The sequence below is a fragment of the Ixodes scapularis genome, unplaced genomic scaffold (assembly GCF_016920785.2).
Source record: "Ixodes scapularis isolate PalLabHiFi unplaced genomic scaffold, ASM1692078v2 PGA_scaffold1__304_contigs__length_218370807, whole genome shotgun sequence".
NCBI lineage: Eukaryota > Metazoa > Arthropoda > Arachnida > Ixodida > Ixodidae > Ixodes > Ixodes scapularis.
Genome location: NW_024609846.1, coordinates 198,072,508 through 198,092,949, shown reverse-complemented (window position 1 = coordinate 198,092,949; position 20,442 = coordinate 198,072,508). Strand labels below are relative to the sequence as shown.

At 44.5% G+C, this 20,442-nt stretch overlaps 1 protein-coding gene across 1 annotated transcript in view; it reads right to left on the bottom strand.

Moving 5' to 3' along the window:
- Positions 1-3,054: 3,054 nt before the first annotated feature.
- LOC120836302 (beta-hexosaminidase subunit beta) overlaps positions 3,055-20,442 on the bottom strand; it is a 207,811-nt gene continuing 190,423 nt past the window's right edge. The window contains exons 11-13 of the mRNA XM_042291041.1: positions 17,492-17,582; positions 16,170-16,274; positions 3,055-3,638 (exon numbers count right to left, since the gene is read on the bottom strand). Coding sequence (XP_042146975.1) covers positions 3,554-3,638; positions 16,170-16,274; positions 17,492-17,582 — 281 coding nt within the window. The 3' untranslated portion in view covers positions 3,055-3,553. The remainder of the gene's footprint in view (positions 3,639-16,169; positions 16,275-17,491; positions 17,583-20,442) is intronic.

Below are 20,442 nucleotides of genomic sequence, written 5' to 3'. Positions count from 1 at the left end.
AGAAGAAGCCAAGCATCGTAAGACCCTTGAGTTTCCGAGTACAGCAATTTTGTTCCTCACTTTATCTTTGTTTGGACGAAGTTAATCTTACGCAGAATGTAGACTGTGTTGCCCCCTGGGACATAGTGCCATTTGCTTGTGACTGGGCTCTCGCAAGGTTTAATAAACATAGCGTCTCTGCCCTTATCATCCGGCAGGAATTTTCTGAGCTTGAGAGGAAGTATGAAGGCTACACACATTTTTACACCGATGGTGCCAAGACGTCGTCATTTGTTGGCAGCGCCGTGCATTCTGATTTGTTAAAGTGAAACGCCTAAATGCTCTCTCCAGTTTTTTTACAGCGGAAGTTTATGCAATATCTATGGCCATAGATTATATTCTCCGGGCTAAAATCAGCAGATTTTCCTATTTGTAGACTCTCAGAGTGCTGTTATTACAATATGCTATTTGAGAATTACTCAGAATATGCTGGTGCGGCAACTTCAAAATAAGCTTAATAAAGCTGAACATAGAGGCCTTGAAATAAAATTTTGTTGGGTGCACAGTCATATGGGAATACAAGGTAATGAGGAAGAAGACAGAGTGGCTACCATCCTCATGTAATCTTTCCCCATCTCACGCCTGTTTGCCACACCAAGACGTTAAACCGCTAACAAACTCATCCCTTGTTCGTTTATGGCAGTCTGAATGGAACATGGTGTGCAACAATAAACTTCATATTACAAAGCCGGTCCTTGAGCTCTGGGGGAGCTCTTCTCTGTGAGAATAGCTCTGGGAGAGCTCTTCTCACAGGAACCGATTCCATGAAGTATTGTTGTGTCGTCTTCGAATAGGTCATTCTTACATTTCGCACAAATATCTTCTTAGTGGGGAGGACCCACCGGTGTGTGAACATTGTGGGGATACGCTTACCATCATGCAAATCTTGTGGCTCTGCCCAGCTTGAAACAATGAACGTCGTACTCACATTCCTGAATTGTTTCACTTTCAAACCCCATTCCATCCTGCTCTATTACTGGGAGAATATCCCCTCATCCCATTTGACCGTGTGTTGTATTTGATTACTAGCACGTTTTATTATTATGATGCAATTAAATGCAAAGGTGCAAGCGAGCTGGACAAGAATGACGAAAATAATCCCCGGAGAAGAGGAACAAGAGGGACAAAGGACAAACACAAATCTCCAAACACAGCTAGGTGACTGGTGAGCGACCGAAAAAATCCGCCTGGTTCGGGTATCGAACCCGGGACCTCTCCATTACAGATGGAGCGCTCTACCAACTGAGCTAACCAGGGGTTAGACGTCAGTAGAGCAAACGGGTTTTATCAGCCGCCACCAGTCTAACAACAACAAGGGTGAAGCTTGCAATTTTAAGGTTATGAGTATGATGCAATTAAATGCAAAGGTGCAAGCGAGCATCACAAGAATGACGAAAATAATCCCTGGAGAAGGGGAACAAGAGGGACAAAGGACAAACACAAATCTCCAAACACAGCTAGGTGACTGGTGAGAGGTCCCGGGTTCGATACCCGGACCAGGCGGATTTTTTCGGTCGCTCACCAGTCACCTAGCTGGGTTTGGAGATTTGTGTTTGTCCTTTGTCCCTCTTGTTCCCCTTCTCCAGGGATTTCCTCATTCTTGTCCAGCTCGCTTGCACCTTTGCATTTCATTGCATCATAATCATAACCTTAAAATTGCAAGCTTCACCCTTGTTGGTGTTAGACTAGTGGCGGCTGATAAAACCCGTTTGCTCTAATGACGTCTAACCCCTGGTTAGCTCAGTTGGTAGAGCGCTCCACCTGTAATGGAGAGGTCCCGGGTTCGATACCCGGACCAGGCGGATTTTTTCGGTCGCTCACCAGTCTCCTAGCTGTGTTTGGAGATTTGTGTTTTTCCTTTGTCCCTCTTGTTCCCCTTCTCCAGGGATTATTTTTGTCAATCGACGTTTTATTAATCAGATCTAGTCCTGCATAGCTAATTATTTTGTTGCACATTAACAATAACAGCTTGTTTTCTTTTTAATTTTGTTTGGTGCAGTACGACCTCCGTAGCTGTTGTGCCATAAAACCCCCCAACAACAACATTGGTCGCCTCATCAATTGTCATTTGTGACAATATAATCTGGTGGCTCTGCGGTGAAAAGTGTGTCGTGGATACATGACTGCATAAATTTCAAATTGGAATTTTTTCATTGACATCTTCCCTCCGAGATAAAGTAATCAATAGGAATCCGTACGTTATTTCGCTAAATACTTAACTGTCCATCTGGCTGCTTTTTTTCTAAGGGAACAACGCCCGTCGTATCGTTTCCTGCTCTTACCGGAACGTTTTCCAAGTATTCGGGATGTACCCAGGAGGTTTTGAAATTACACGCTCGTGTTATTCTCTATATAAGCCCCCGCGCACTGATCTTTGTCCGACATTCAAGACTGACACCAAAAAACACCGAACCCCAAGGAAAAAATAAAACCTGAAAAAAACACCCCCAACTTTGAATGAATATAAAGCCCGAAACTTAGAACCCTAGTAATAACATATCGCGGGCAGAGGTGGAAGGGATACGTTCCTTGCAGTGTCGGCTTTTTTTCCTTTCCACATCCAGAGACGACGAAAGCCCCAAACTTTGTTCAGCCCTCTCTTCGACTGGGCGCCGAAAGTCAAAGCTACGATCTGTCCTCGGCAACTTCACGCTTAGCCTGCACCGTGACTTCGGTCCCGGGGGAGTTGCTAAGAGCCCCGGCAACGAGAGAATTGTATATGCCTTTTTATGAGACCAATTGGGTAACAGAGTAGGGGAACGCAGAACACGAACCTGCACAGCGTTAGTCGTTCGTTGCATTGCCCCTAATTGAGCTGGTTTTTGTTTTCTTTTTTTGAAAACCGGGGTTGCGATGTCTCACCGTCCTACGTTTTCACCATTTGTGACTCTGGAGTGCCGTACTTTCTGCGCATCTCCCGAATGCAAGGTGAGTCTCTCGGTTCATCCGGGCTTCTGCTACACTCGTGGCCGGCACTTGCAGCCGAGGTGACGAAAATAAATGTGACACGTTGCATGAGTATTGTGACCTTTTATTTATTTTTTTATCGCGGTGCTATGATGAGTATTTATTGATACATGCATGAAGAAATAACTTAAACAACATCACACGAACGAATATATATCGACAGCCTAGAAGTATATTGCCAAAGCTGCCTTTCCTGTCATTCCAAGGACTTGGCAGTAAAAGCCTAGTATGAGTGGTGTATCTATATGTGTCACACTCTCACACGCGCATATAAGTGTTTCGTCCCGTATCATCGAGACATAGAGCGCAAAAAAGACAGCTTCCCGGTATTACACCGCACGGTCCACACGAGAAGAGACAGGGACGTCTGAAGCAACAGGATGGCTCACAAAAGACACAAATTGTTATTTTGTAAGTAGACAGCGGGGACGGCCATTGGATACAAAGGTACCGGGACAATTTTAAGAAGCCAGCCACCAAACGTGTGCGAAGGTATTCTCTAGGAGCAGAGATCAGCGCTTCGCTCCAGATTGCAAGCAAGGCCACGTCATTCCACGTGGTATTTTTCGCCGAGGTCCCAGTCGTAGTCTCCGCAGAACCCGTTCAGGATGGGCTGCGTCGGGATGCCACGCCTGCAACAGAGATTAGACAAAGCGCCCAGGAGTAGCTCGACTTGCCGCCAACGAACACTCATCATCATCGTGATCATATCACTCTTTTGCTTTCTTAGACCTTTAGCCTTCCTTTCTTGGTACGAAAAATCCTTATGTAGGCTGATTCCAAATGAATTTAATAAATAAAAAATAAACATAAATAAATAAACAAACAAATGAACGAACAAACTGAACAAAAAATATTCATACAAATAAACCCACGAAGAAATAAAAATAAAACAATAATTCAATAAACTCATAAAAATAAGTCCACAAGTAAACCAATAAGTCAATTACCAATAATTCAAGAAACATTCAACGAAAAACCTATGAACCAATAAAGCAGCAAATAAAGAATTCAATAAACCAATACATCAATCAACTAATGAAAGACTAAATTATTCAGCCAATAAAACAATATATCAGTCAACCAATAAACCCATAGTCCAGTCAACGGATGAATACAATAATTAAACAAGTAAACGAATACATTTATAAAAAAATAGCTCAGTCAACAAATTATTTAACCAAAAACAATGAATCAATCAAATAACGTACCAAAAAATCAGTAAGCCAATAAGCCAGTCAGTCAATCAATCAATCAATCAATGACTCAGTCATCCAATCCAACAAACCCAGAAATCAAACAATAAACCCAAAGTTTAACCAACCGATAACTCAATATCAAATATTAAAGCAATATATTAGTCAGACTAAGCTAATGTGTCGATCAACTAATATACCAACAAATAAATCAACCAACAGGCCAATCAATCAATCAACCGATTAACCAAATAAACCAGACAATCAACACACAAATAAGTAACTCAACAATTTATTCAACCCTTTAATATACAAATTAGCCAATCAAGTAATCAATCAAAGGAATACTCAATCAAGTAATCTATCAATTATATAAATAAATAAATAAATAAATAAATAAGATGAACTCTCCGAGAAGACCTTTATGCATCCGAAGAAACTCCCACGCCAGTGGAAAAGGTAATAATGAGTAACGCTGAATATTGATAAGATCGCAATTTTCCGTCGAAAGTCGAGTTTTTTTTAGAGCGCAGCTATTATGGTACGTTTACACTTGCGGATCCGCTAGCGAATCCGCCCAGCGGAAACGCGGCGGCGAGCTATGTATTGCAACTCCAACGCCCTATAGGTGGCGGGGCGGTAGTTCCAAGATGGCGGAAGACGGGGATAGATTCTCCAGGATATCCCGTGTGCCTACTCGCGCTGACGCTGTTCAGCGTCTAAATATGATTTATTTGTCTACAAATGCGAAGCGGTTAGGGAGGGATCATATTACAGGTGACCGAGATGGTAGTGCACGGTAGGAAAACGAGCATGCTGTTATTTAAAAGTTGCAGAAACCTCAAATTGCGAAGCTTTGTGGTGAGCGAGCGCGTTTTAGGCACCGGCCATGTTAATGTTTGTGGCAGAATATTTTTGAGGGTGACGAAGATATGTTTGCGGCTTTGCCTGGCCATTAGTTCTCTAAAAAGAAACGGTGACCGTCAAGCTTCGGAAGAGCAGCGTTCACAGTATTGGTGTCTTCCCGTCACAGCTTCTCAAATCGCTGCTCACCGTCTTGGTTTTAGTGTACTGCAACAAGTAATCAAACTGCTCTATGGTTATTGAAAGAAAGTTTGTTACCGCAGGCTACCGCGCAGTGTAGCATTACAACCGCAAGCTGGCGCTGCGCCTTTGAAGCACAATTTTCAGTGCGCGCCAAAAGCGTTGCCATGCTCATCTCTAAAAAAAAAAAAAAAAAAAAAAAATGTTGTAGTTCTTACATTTCTTGGCACATATACGACACTCCAAAACTTCAGTTCGCCGTGCAGCCCACTGAGGTCAAACTGACGGCCCCAACTTTTACGAGAGGCTTGATGGCGGCGCATTATAAGATATTAAAGAGCTAAAGTACCGAAAAAAGTACAAAAAAAAAATTAAAAAAAAAAGAAATAAAAAAACGAGGTTTTGCAGTAGGGCCAAGAAAACCCCGATTATTATTATTATTTTGTTTTTACAGTCATTTACACTTACTTAGGCTATTTTAAAGAGTTGCACTACTCGGCTATCAAGCCGCTCGTGAAAGTTGGTAGCGCTGGTTGAACGTCAGTGCGCTGTACGTCCAACTGAAGTTTAGGGGTGTCGTACGCTCTGCAAAAACTGCCTATTAACATAACCGGCGTGTTTTGGGGTTTTATTTATTGCTCTATCAAAAATAAATATTTTAATATACCGTAATTTTTTTGTACCGTTTTATTTGCAACATTGCGGCACCTCTGGCCAAAACTGCGCGTTCTAAGCTCGCGTCACGAACGGCTGGCTAACACAGACCCCCTTAAAATGCTTCGAGAATTTCTTTATGTGCTTTGTAATCACCTGAAAGCAAGTACGGGTACTCTGTCTTTTTGAAGTGCTTGGAATAAATGGTCATGTTCCTTGTAACGGCCTTAAAACGCGAACCCATTCCCGATTTGTATTGCTCGACATACCGTTGCGCGACGAGTTTTCTCCTACTTATGGCAAATAATAGACTTTCTGTAGACCGTACTATAGAGTTCTTCAATATTCGTGTAGCCAGGCACATAGCCAGGATTTTGTTTCGGGGGGGGGGGGGGGGGGGGGGACACATATGACAAAATGCTGTATGAGGGGGAGGGGGGGAGGGGAGGCCCCAGCAAAATGGAAGATTTCGGGGGGGGGGGGGGGAGGCCGGGTCCCATGGCTCCCCCCCCCCCCCCCCCCCAGCTACGTGCCTTGCCTGGCGGGAGCGTTTTCCGTCACGTTGAGTACAGATTGAGCTGGCGGCCATGCACAAGACCAGAAATCCGCAGCGTATGCGATACACGAAAAGTCCGTAATGAAATTAGACATCCCGGCCCTTCGTGCAAGGCTGTTTGTTGCAAGGTGGAACACAATAATTCCTTTTTAACGCGCTCACGGCTTCACGCATCAAGGCCGACAGTCCCTGCCACCGTTTCCGCGCCGCCGCCGCCGCCGCCGTCCCCACTCCTCTGGTTCTCCGTTCATCCGCGGGAGGGCGAGCGGCGCGCTGGAGTCGCCGAACTAGGCGTTTTCGCTGACCGGAAGTGACAATCTTGCGCAGCGCGACGGTGCCTACGTCACGAGTACGCGTTCTTCCGGGAGCAGCAACGCCCGGGAGAGACAGCCGAGGTGGGAACTCTCGCGCCTTCTCGTCATATTTGACGGGTTGTAACGAGAACAGATGCCGCAGCCGGCTTTGGCGCACCGCTCGAAGGAAATTGATCTGTAAACACAACCCGTTCGTCGCCGCTGCCACCGGGAGCGAATCCGCTTACGCGGCAGCGGATTTCTCCCCAGGTGTAAACGTACCAGTAGGCGCCCGTTTCCGGGTGGAGCGGCGTGACGTGTGACGTCACGAATGTAAAGTTCTCCCACTAAATTTGGCGGGAAAACTTTTTGCTATATTTAGCGGGGAAATTTTACCCTCGTGACGTCACACATGACTTCTGTTGTGTTAATGGGAAACGTGACGTCACGTTTGACGTTACGTGACGTCAGGCTAAATTGAGCGAAAAAATTTAGCAAAAGGAAGTTTTTGTAGACCGTTTTCGCCATTCCGCAACGCCCTCCGCAACAAGCTACGATACCCGGAACTCTACAGTCAAGGCTTTTGGCGAGCAGGCGCAGTAGCGGCTTCTTCGTTGTGGAGGGCTTAGCGGAGGGGAAACGCGGTCTACGAAAACTCCCTAATGAAATGTTTGCTATATTTCTCGCTAAATTTAGCCTGAAAAGGTTGGTAAATTTCCCGCTAAATTTAGCGGGAATATTTCTCCGCTATATTTAGCAGGAATATTTCCCCGCTAAATTTAGCGGAGAGATTTTCGCTTAATTTGGCGGGAAATTTAGCGAAAATTTCCCGGTAAATAAGAGGGAAGCAGGAGAGGATGAGGGGAGGGTACGTTGGGGGGGGGGGGAGCAGGGACATACCCTCCCCTTCGTACTCTCCCCTTCCTCCTCAAGAGCTGGCCCTAATTCGGCATTACGGAGAGTTGAGTAGTACGAAGTGGTATGGAGCCTAAATGGCGCTTTTTGTTTTAGAAACACCCGTAATGGGGGGGGGGGGGGGTGTCTGATTATAGTCGGCGGCGAAACGACTAAGTTGATGTGCAGGCCATCGAATGCGTCTACAGCCGTACTTGACGACGCTAGTTTTCATAAAATAAACAAATGAGGAGCCTAATAGAAGATTGTGAAGGAGAAGGTGGACAGCTTGATTAGTAATGTGCTAAATCTGGAAGAACAGATGAACTCGCGAGTTTACTACTCACTCTTTGCTTTTCGTAAACAACCAACTTTTAGTGAACTTCGCAGACTAAAGTTTGTATAATGACGCGGGGTATTTATGAAAACAAATAATATTGTCTCGGCCTGTTTTATTGAGAAAAAAAAATATATTGAGTACTTGATAAATATTTCGATAGTCCGACCTAGGCCGAGAAACATTTTTTTTAATGATCAACCCTGCTAAAGTATTCATTAACAGCATTTCATAATATTGGTCTAGAAAAATTTTCTTACGGAGTACCCAAGATATGATCATATAAGTGACAGGCCCGTCAAATTAAGTCTGACAAATGTCTTCCGTAAAATTGGCCAAATAAAATTAAAATACGCAGAAGTAACTCGGAAAGTTGTAAATTTTGGGCGTCGCCAGAGACTAAAAGTAAAGCTTTATTCGCTATCGACAACGCTGAACTCGGGTGACTTTTAATCAGACGGATTTTTTTCGGCGTCAAATATTGTGGACCCCTGAACTGGCGAGTCTTAACACAGCGTCTGCAAAATCCTTGCGCGCAAGCACGCACGCACGCACGCACGCACGCACGCACGCACGCATGCACGCACGCACGCACGCACGCACGCACGCACGCACGCACGCACGCACGCACGCACACGCGCGAAGCGTCGTCACTATACTGCGGATGTGACGAGACCAAACGCTGTATGGATTGGCGCGTGAAGACGACACTCTTTTGCGTACCCAAATATTTTGCATACGCTATTGTAAAACGCGGCTTAAGCTGTTCGTGACAGTCTCTTAAGCGAGAACATTTGTGTTATAACTAGGGCTCCGTGTTTTCGGAGTTTATTTTTCGGGAAAATCGGAGGGTGTTTTTTGGAGTTTATTTTGTAACGAAAATTCGGTGTTTATCGGAGTTTAATTTTCGTAAATTCCCAATTCTCCGAAATTCGGAGATTAATTTTGCAGTGTTTCTTATTAAAAATAAATAAATAATAACCGGATGTAAACGTATGCCAGGTAAAAAATAAAACGCGCTTGTATCAATTAAGATTTCTTCAGTTGAATTTGGCGTTGGTGCCATTGGCAATACTAATTTGTCCCACGAAAAAAGTCGCACACAAGTGTGACTTCGATAAACGTCGATACTTTAAAATCAATAAACTGCCGGAAGTAGCCACAAGGAAGCTCGTAGTCATCCCGTCAATCTTTCCCGCGGCCGCACGAGGTGGAGTGGTTAAGGATGTAATAGAGCAGTTTCAACTGCCCCTCTTCCCTATTTTATACAATCTCTATGGTCCATTGCTTTCACTGTTACCCCCAGAAACATACCCTCTCCTTCCTCTAAATCTCAAATCCCATGGCCCAAACTGGAAACCAAAAGAGTGGCTTTTGTCGTGACACGAATGGTACGATGACCTGTTTCCCTGAACCAACCTTGACGAGACTAGCCATAAGATCTCCTTTTGACAACGGTCCGAGACTTGAAAGATAATTATGGTGTCATTTTCCCAGGACCATTGATCCTGCGCTGCTCAAATGTAAAAAAAAAAAAAAAAGGATTTTTTTTTGTGTGTGTGGAAAAAAAAAAAAGGGGAGGGGGGGGGGTGGGTGGGCAAGGGCACATAATATTTCGGAGTTTATCGGATAAATCCGAATTGCCAAAATTTTACCGGCGGGTGTTTTTCGGTGTTTTTCGGATTTATCCGAAAACACGGAGCCCTAGTTATAACAAATTAAGTGGATCGAACTGGTTGGATAAAGAATCGAAATGGGACCGAGCACGGTCCTATTTCTAATAAATCACTCGAAATACTGTCACAATGGGAACGACCACGGTACCCTAAAATGTTTAAGTAAACCGACCAACCGAATATGTAGAGGGTGTCCCAAGTCACCAGGCTCGATGTAAACTAGACCGTAAAAATCGCGCTGCTGCCTGTCATCTCGCAGAGCATGGAAAAGTTTGTCTTAAAAATAATGACATCCTTTCGCGAGAAGTATTTATTAATTGGCAACAGTCAGTACGGCTTTAGACAACAAAAAAGCACGACACTGTTACTCGAAGATATAACGGACTTTATGAACGACAACATAGACAGGAAGCAAATAGTACTCGCACTGTTCTTAGATTTAACGAAAGCCTTCGATACAATTGACCACACAATACTGCTAAATAAACTGGAAAGAATTGGTTTCCGAGGGCCGTTTCTCAACTTGTTTCGAAGCTACTTTTCCAAAAGAACTCAAAAAGTCAGAATTGGGGATGATACAAGTGATGCCTTGTACCTCAACTACGGCGTACCCCAAGGCTCGGTGTTGGGACCCATGCTTTTTAATGTATATGTTAATGATCTCGCCTTGCTGCCCTTAAAGTCCAACATTTATCAGTACGCTGATGATAGGGCTTTAGTCTTGGCAGATGAAAATTACTTCACTGCGGTCTCAACTCTGCAGGCGGATATAAAACAAATAATGAGCTGGTTTTCAAAAAATTGTATTTTTGTGAACAGAGAAAAAACACATTTGATGTGCTTTAGAACTCGTCAAAAAGGCGTTAATCTTACAGAGCCTCTTTACTTGCATTCAACGATATGCAGACAGTGTCGTTGTTTACCACTACCCTACGTTACGGAAACGAAGTACTTGGGTATATACTTTGATGAGTACTTAACATGGAATCTACATGTCGATTACTTACTTAGGCATTTTCGGTTAATTTCATTGTACCTTTATAAATTACGAAGTTGTGCAGATATTAACTTAAGACGAATGATTTACCAGATGCTAGGGGAATCTAAATTAAGGTATGGGATAACAGTTTACGCATTCTGCTCAAACTACAAAGTACAAAAAATAGATAACCTAATTAAAAGGATGATAAAAATATTACGTACGGCACACACCTTGAGGATCTAACCTTTGAAAGCAGCTGACCAACCTGGACCTGTTAACCATTGATAACCTACGCAAGTTCGAAGTCCTCACAAAATATTATTTCTCGTGTAATTTCAGAGTACAGTCCACCAATCAAAAAAGTCTTAGGCACACAGAACGGTTTGACATTCCAAGGATATACATCAATTATGGGAAAAAAATGCGGAAACATTACGTTCCTAAATATTTCAACGATCTTCCAAATAATTTATTCGATCTCTCGTCCTTAACAGAGGTGAAAAAAGAATGAAGGAAATGATTCAACGTCGTGCAAAAGTGAAAATGAGTGTTAATATTTTTTCTGACATTTACGTTTGAATGTTTACATATAAGTGGTCTTGTGTTCTCTTTGTGTTCGAGATATTTTCGTACTATTGCAAACATATCATAGATCAAGAGGACAGGGGAAAATGCATTTTTGTTGTCGCTTTTTGTTCTGTTAACAAACCCATTGTGTTCTTCTAGGTGTACCCAACTTTCTGCGAAGTGCAATGTAAAATATATGGTTGTATAGGGCAAACAGCATAGACAGTTTATTTTTTTTAGCTTTGACCGTATTCGGAAAGCGTGTGACATATTTTATTTAATCTGTCCTTTTATTTCGCGGTAAGGTGCAATGTTTACATAAAACTAAGTGTGTAACATGTGGTGTCAAAATTGAGATGTGTTTATTTTACCCTTGTTTTTTTTCTTCTCTGTTTTCTTTTTCTGCTTGATTTGTTTTTCTTTTATGGACTGCCTGTTCTCACACACAAGCACGCAAGTGCTTTCGTGAGGCAGTAATTAATGTATGTGAATGATTTTGTACTAATAAAACTATTATTATTATTATTATTATTATCACTGAATGGAAAGCACCAAATAAACAAGGACGAAGTCCCCTTCTTCGTCTATGTTTATTCAGCGCTTTCCATTCAGTATTTCACAGGTCGTTTTTTTTTCTTGTAAAATTACGAGGCGCAGCTCCTTTCCTGTAAAAAGCTATGGCCAAGAAACTTCTCCTGGTCACCTTCCGATCCTAAATGCACGATCATAAGTATACGCGCTTCTTATTGCGAATGTTTGGCCACTATTAGTAAACAAACCTGAGTTTTTACAAGTCAGTCACCTTCGATCCCTCGTGCTGTCTTAGTCATCTTTATATTCAATGTGGCTCAGTTGTAACGCTGATTCCTCCGCTTCATCCTCCCACGCATTTTTTACGCCGACGGTGAATTTAAACAAATCGTGATAAACTTAATTGCAGCACTTGTGAATATCATGATAAAATGGATATAGGTATAAAATATAAGTATCACACTACACTTTACGAAATGAGGCAAGAAACCGCGGCGAAACTCTACGAAAAACACGAATACAACGCATCCGCCAAGGCTCGGAGGGGAGAGGTCTATACTATTGTGAGAGGGAACATCGGAATATACCACCGCCTCTTGTGTGTATTGGCCGTCTGTTCTGATGGCCATGGTTCTGGAATCTTCCGATGTAAGCGACAAAATCAACAGACATACAAGAAATATCCGGGAAGCTAAGAAACCTAGCTTTTCTAACTGCTTTTGCTGTGAACTAGAACCGCTACTTAGAAGAAAGGACTTCTTGCTCAGGAAACATTAAACAGTGTGAGGAAGGATTCAAGAGCTACAGAAAGCGATGTGAACCAATATTAATCCAACCGGGATCGCCAAGCGTACCGCTAAATCCGTATAATTTCTTAAGGCACGCTGTCGGGCGCCTAGGGAGAAATATAGGTCCGAAATAGTTCTGGATTCCCAGGGAAGCGATGCGAAGAGCGCGCCTGATTTGTTCGCCACTCACTTTAGGTCTGTCCACAAGGACAGTACAGGTATCCGCACCACAAAGCTGCACACTTGGCGTGGTTCGGTGACCTACTCAGTTACGCCCATGCCGACGAGGAATGTGATGAAAAAATTAAAGACGTCTACAGCTCCCTGTAATGCCGAATTAAAGCGCAGCTCTTGAGGAGGATGAGGGGAGACTACGGAGGGGAGGGTACAGTGGGGAGGAGGATAGAGGAGGAGGGGAAGAGGAGGAGGAAGGAGGAGCAGGTAGGATAAATGGAGGAGGCAAAAGGAGGAGGTAGAGAGGAGGGGAGGGGAGGAGTAGGAGGCGCGCGTTGCATTATGAGACGTTTCCTATAACACACCGCGCGGTTACAAAGCTGCGGTCTACAAAAAAAAATTCTATTATCTACCGGTTACGACGAGATACCCTCGGCAATAATTCGGTTTTACCATTTACGCCTATACTTTGCGTAATATTTAGCAACTCCGTAAAGTCTAGAATAATTCCATAAACGTGGGGAATTGCCGTGATTGTTCCTGACGACTAGTCTGTGTTCGCGACTCCCGATGAGGCGACGTCACCATACGAAAAAGATGCGAAGGAGATAAGCGCGGGCAGCTACCACTCATCCGATTTGTGGATGGATAGCTACGACTGAACCTTTTTAACCAGACGGCGGATCGCGGCACCTAGCTAAAGCTTTTAATTTCAACAGTTAACTGCACGGTCTTCGATGAGAAAAGAACAATAATAAGGTTAAACATTTCAAGAGTATATTCCGCAAAACTTCGACCTGTGTGACTGTTGGCCACTCTTCACTACCTTCTGCGCACAAAAGGTTCTGAAGCCCGGTGCACTACAGATCGAAAGGAAAATAATAACGAAACTTTATTTGTCCCTCGACTCCGGTTCAGTAGAGTGCCGAGGAAGAGAAAAGACAGGTAGAACGAAACAGCGCCCTTTCGTTCTATCTGTTGTTTTCTCCTCCTCCGTGTTCGTTCCGTGCGCTGTTTTGTCATGTTGAAGTAACAACTAGCTCAAATTACCACGTTACTGTGCTTAGTTATCTTTGCTTCCCTAACGTTTATTTTTCAGTCGCTGCCTTTTAAGTCGTAAGCCTTTACTAAATCTGCGTCGCCTCGATCAACTGCAAAAAAAAAACCCTTTACTAAAAAAAGAAAAAGAAGATGTATCGTGCGCAGCAAAAAACGGTGTGACCTGGCGTTTCAAGTATGAAACGGAAAAGAGGGATGAAATGGACGCCGTCGGAGTTGCGGATAGATGGCTTGCACTGACGTCACAGCGGCGGCCATTGTGGTGGCCTCGCAGTTACCACGTACCAACGTTACTAGAACCCTCAGTTAGGAAACTCACCGTTGAAACCTGGCCCACTGGCGTCCACCGAGACCGAGCTAAATACGACAACAGCGCCACTCTTTATCATTTGTCTGTACTGTGGTCACCTTGAGCTTTTAGAAAGCATGTTTTGCGTAAAAACCAACGAAAAAAACTGTTTTTGTAGTAACTTTTATTGGAGTTTAGTACAAAATGAAGGGCGCGTGATGTTTTCTAAAATATTTAGTTTACAAGGTTCTGCAGCATAATTAATATTGTTTTTATACAACCATTCCTCAGCGGTGATTTCAGGTAGCGCGTCCCGACCTAGGCGCATGTTAACTTCGTTAGTAATTCGCGGCGCGTCCGCTTGGGAGACGGGGGTGGCATCCCTGAAACCCCTTCCACCGTATCTGTTTCGGCGCCAAAATGGTCGATTGAAGCGTGTGAAAACGGTGTTAACCCCAAATCTCTCTGCACATGCCTTCAAGTTATGCGAAATGGCGTGAAAATACGGAATGACAGCCCGTCGGTTCTTGACACTTCGCTTATCTTGCTTATCTTCGATTTGTAGAGCAAGCTGCCGTTTCATGAAGGATTCTTGATAGCCGGCCCTCTCCAGTCTTCCTCATTGTCTTTGAAAAGACAATGGGGAAGACTGGAGAGGCTTTTCAAAGACAATGGGGAAGACTGGAGAGGGCCGGCTATCAAGAATCCTTCATGAAACGGCAGCTTGCTCTACAAATCGAAGATAAGCAAGATAAGCGAAGTGTCAAGAACCGACGGGCTGCCCCCCATTCCATATTTTCACGCCATTTCGCATAACTTGAAGGCATGTGCAGAGAGATTTGGGGTTAACACCGTTTTCACATGCTTCCCCATTGTCTTTTGAAAGACAATGGGGAAGACTGGAGAGGCTTTTCAAAGACAATGGGGAAGACTGGAGAGGGCCGGCTATCGAGAATCCTTCATGAAACGGCAGCTTGCTCGACAAATCGAAGATAAGCGAAATGTCAAGATCCGACGGGCTGCCATTCCATATTTTCACGCAATTTCGCATAACTTGAAGGCATGTGCAGAGAGATTTGGGGTTAACCACCGTTTTCACATGCGATTTCAAACAAGCTAAACTGACTTCTTTTGACGCGGGACAGAAAGAATGTAAAAAAATGTATCGCGACAGATCTGTTCCATGTGTCAGTGGAGTAGTGTATGAAGTTCCTTTGGAATGCGGCTTTAAATATGTTGGTCAGACTGCAAGATGCATTAACGATAGGTTGACAGAACATAAACGGAATGTGCGGATTAACGCTTCAAACTCTGAACTAGCGAGGCATCTCCAGGAGTGTAATGCATGTACAGCGAACTGGTCAGAGACAGAAATCGTACGCAAAGAGCGTGAGGAGATGAGACGTGTGGTGCGAGAAACTGTTCGCTTAAAAACATCGAGAAATTGCATTAGCCAAGCGTCACTGCAAATTGGAAGTGAGTCAAAAAAGTTTCTTCGACAGTAAAGACCCAGTGTGGGGTGAACGTAGAAGGGGAGGCGGCTGCTTCGCAGTTGTTTGCATTGTTGGGTTCGGGATCGTAATGGGGGGCATTGTTGGCGACTGGTTGTGATTCATGGTTCAGTTCCGGGGAAAGCGGGGTAAGTTAGAGGCGGTCTTTTTGTGTTTCCAAGCGCTGGTGTTACATTGTCCGCGTCGAAGTCCTTCCGGGTGCGGTGGTGACGAGCTTGTGTTTCTTTTTGCATACCGCTTTTTTATGTATTGGTTGCGATTCGGTGTATTGTCATTCCGGTGTATTGTTCGTAGTTCAGTGATCAACCGTTGTGGTGGTGGCGACGTTCGACGTCCGGGGGAGGTGTATATAAGACGTAGAGGCAATGAAGTGTTTAGCAGAGTTTGAGACGTTGTCTGTCCCTTTTTCTTTCCACTGCAGTTCTGTTCTTCTTTGGCACGAACTAATAGGAATGAGCAGAAGCAGGGTGCCACGACGTCAGGTGCAAGCCATGTATCTCTGATGGCTGAGCTGGCGCTACTGTCGGCACGGCGCACGCGCAGGCACGATGCGGGAAACGCTGACTTCTTTGTGCAAGTTAGTAGCTGCGTGTGACGTGCACACTGACTCACCGGAGCATTCGACAGCGTTGCTGGTCCAGCCTGAAGCTGGCGTCGTCGGTGTCGTTGAACTCAGCACTGCTCCAGAGTCGCTCGGCAACCGCCGAAGCACGAGGCCTGCGAAAGAGAACAATCATAGAATGATTCTCCCTGTGGGGCTCATTTGATGCGCTTTTCAGAATCCATCGGGTCCCGACCGTCCTAGAACATGCGCACCAAGGAGGCCGAACACCTTTTGAAGGTCAGTCCCGAGCATCTTATTATCATACGGAATATGACGAAGCAAGAAGCCACGGCCTGTCAGTAACAACTCTGCGAGATCACGAGGACAGCCAATCGGAACCGGCGAAAGGTCCTTTTTTTGCTAGACACCAAAAGTTGGGACTTATCGCGGGCTTCATCGAGTCCATGGGCGATCCCTGGCTGCCCCGGAGCGAGGCAATATGCGGTGTCGAGACAAAGTGCCGAGCTTGAAATCTTCTGTTGTTATCGGGGTCAAATTCCAATCGAGGGTGTCGTGTAACTTGGATTTGGGGTCGAGCGTCGTAGGTCCGACTAAACCTCTCATTGGGAAGTTTTCGTAGACCGCGTTTCCCTCCCCGCTAAACCCTCCGCAACGAAGAGGCCGCTACTGCGCCTGCGCGCCGATGGCCTTGACTGTAGAGTTCCGGTTATCGTAGCGGATTGCGGAGAGCGTGGCGGGAGGGCGAAAACCATCTACGAAACTTCCTATTGGCCCCTGTCAACTGGGCGACCGGCCCGCAGATATCTTCGGTTGGCTTGAGACATGGATCCCCAGAAAGGTTTGACTAGATTTTCGATATGTTCAAATCTAGCATATCGTCGACCCTGCGTTCGTGCGTACGGCGCCTGATATGCTCTCTTTTCAAAGCCGCGCTACGAAGACTCGCTCTAGACGACGTTATAAGCGCGCGGTGTTGAGAGCCGACTTCCTGCCGGCCAGAAAAGTGTTGGGCTCCGAGTCTCACCTGTTCGACACCGATTCACTGGACGCTATTATGTAAATATGGAGAAAACAACCGCGTTGCCAAGGCAATGTGATAACAGCGCGGTTGTTTGCCCCGTATTTACGTTGCGGCGGCCATTAACTTAGTTTCCCATTGGCCTAGAGACTGAGGGGGCACGTTGTGGCCACCACTACATCCGTTACAGGTCGCTCTTTATATGAAGAATATGGGCGTGACCTTCTTCCCATTATAACCTCCTTGATGTGAAACTAAACAAACAGTCAAAGACGCCTCCTAGCCACTGTACTCCAGACCACGGCGTACTCCAAAGTCAGCGCGCGGTGATGCTGTACTTTCGGTGCTTACCAGAGCCTGGAGATGAGGTTGGTGCCGTCCACGTACTCTCCCCACATGCAGGCTTCGCCTCCCACCACCAGGTCCTTTTCTTCGTCGGTGCCTGGATGGGTCAACGACGAGGCAGGTTGTTGGACTACTTTGCTAACAGATATATATTCGTGACAATAATGACTACACGCTAATTCAATAGGGCCATTAATTCCACTACAAAGCGATTAAAGACACCAAAGCGCCCCACGCCATAATATGCGGATTAGCAACGTGGTACGGTTGGGCTAGTAGATGATCGTTGAAGATTGTGTGAAACCGCACTCAATGTGACATGTGTCCTATCCCTCAGAACGCTGTTGCTTTTTTTTTTTTTTATATAATATGCGAACCATGATTTATTTGCCTCCCGCGGTTACCTGACTAGAGTTTGACTGTGACGTCACATCCGTTTCCACTACGTTCAACTCTAAGATTACATTCGCTTTCTTTATACGGCCCTGAGCTGACGTTTCGGTGTCAGTAGCCCTGTTGGTTTTCGTGTGCCACACTCTTAGAACAAATTGAGCACAAAGATAGTAACTGTAGCACTTGCTACTTCGACGTAGCCGTTACTACCTTTTCACTATCTGTTTCGCCTCAAATACTCCACGGGCAGTAAATGCGGATGCTACTAGCCAAGGTAGTAGGGTTAATAATCATTACTACTTTCTGTGGCAATACAGTCAAAGCTATGGGCGCATGGGTGCCCGAGCGCTTTGAACACCAATCGAAGTTGTTTACGAAAACGAATTCACTTCTTAAATTCCACAGAAATGCTTAGCTATGCTAAAAAGCGGAAGCATAGGCTATGAAGCGCAGTGGACCAGGTTGTGCCGACTGCCGCAAATAATTGCAGCCTGAATGGTCTCTTTTTACTAAGAGATTAATTTCTTGAACCGCTCATAATTAACTCTAAGCAATCATATTAGTGAAAAAAAGTATAATTCTAATAAAATAAATTATTGCTGAGGTCATCCTTAATGTGGATGCTTGGGCAAGTTGGTAATTCATGCTTTGATGGAACAGCGCGGATGAACAGTCACACTCACATGCACACAAAAGAAGACAGACTCGCAGCGCTGGCTCACAACTCAGTCCTATATTTCTTCTTGCTCAAATCTTCAACTTCTTCACCTTTGCCGTTAATGAGAACTATTTAAAATTTTTTACACACCAGAGACCAAATAGCCAATAAACATTAGTAAATAACTAATAATTAAATAAATAAAAGACAACTAAAAATACTATTAAAAATTAAATTAAAAATTAAGCGACAAATTTCTCATCACCATTGGTGCTTTGATGACTATCTCTAGATAATCCAATTCTTTCTTTGACAAAGGTAAGGATGATACACTAATACATTGGTTGTCCAATCTGGCTATTTTTTCAGCTTCGATAATCTCTCTTGTCAGCTGATTACCACTTCTGGCAATGACAGTGCAGTTATTCAGGTCCGCCGAACACCCGAAAAATTGTAATGATGCTTTCGTAACCGGTCATTGAGACACCTCCCGGTCTGCCCGACATACTGTGTTCCGCATGAGAGGGGAATGGCATAAACCACCCGTTCAGAGCATGGAACAAACCGGGAGTGGTGCTTTTTGGTACAACCTAATGTCCTATCGGAGGAAGAATTGACCTTCTTGCATAAGCTAGAGAGCTTGCATGGAGCCGAACATACTACGTTAATGTTTACGCGGTTGCCTATCTTTTTAAGACCATGAGAAATGTGGTGAATATAAGGCACAACCGCTGGCCTTTGGCTTCTGTCCCTCCTGTTACGTTGGATTAAATTGGGATTTTTGATTTTCTGGAGGAGTTTCTCTGCGACAGATATTAATACGCGATTAGAGTACCCCCCTGATAGTAGCCTAGCTATCTGCGCATCAAAGCTGGTTTTTACAGTATACGGGCATGACCTTGTGATGGCATCTTTAAGGCACAGGTTGACTACACCCCTCTTAACTAAAAGTAATCTGCTACGTAGATGACTTTTTGATTTTCTTGGTCCCTGATGACAACGACTTTTCAAGTACTGTGTCCAATGTCCTCTCGATATTTAAGAATTCTTCGGATCATTTGGACATAACCCATGAACTCCCGGTTGAAGGGTCCCTAAGGTTCTTAGACCTCAGACTGTGTTTTCTTTCTCAGCATACTTGTTGGACATACGCTCCAAGGGGGAAAAAGCCACTCCTCCATTATCAATCGGCCCACTCCAAATTATTTAAGAGGGGTGTAGTCAACCTGTGAAGAAGTTGAAGATTTGAGCAAGAAGAAATATAGGACTGAGTTGTAAGTCAGCGCTGCGAGTCTGTCTCCTTTTGTGTGCATGCGAGTGTGACTGTTCATCCGCGCTGTTCCATCAAAGTCATCATTAAGCGCGCGCTTTCAAAAAGGCGATTCTAAAAGGCGGAAGAGAAATCGACGGCGCCAGTGATTGGTGTAGCACAATAAAGAAAACAAAATGGGGGCAGCATACGTTCACGGTTGTGTTTCTGTGTGCTTGGTTTGCGTATATGATCTCTGTATGCGAGTTGTTCAGACGATTGATGATGACCGGGCACGTGAACACGCACGTATAATGAAATGTGACTGCATCTAGACAGCGCTCCAGGTCCCGGCGGAAAAACGCTGTTCTAAAAATCTCGTGGCGATGCTTTGTCGCAAACAAAGCTTTATGCAAATATCCCGGTCTCAGAGACTCAGACCGGCTCATTTGTACCTGTCAGCCACCGAACAAGGTTCCGGTAATGCCACCACAGCGAACGACGTTTCTCGAATGCTCAGTTGAAGACGATGAAAGAGGACTTCAGACGAAAATGAGAAAATGGTTGAACAGGCGACATGCTGGCCTGACTAGCCTGCCAAACATACAAAAAAAAAAAAATAAACAAAGACGCATTTTTTTCTCTCCTCCCCTCCCC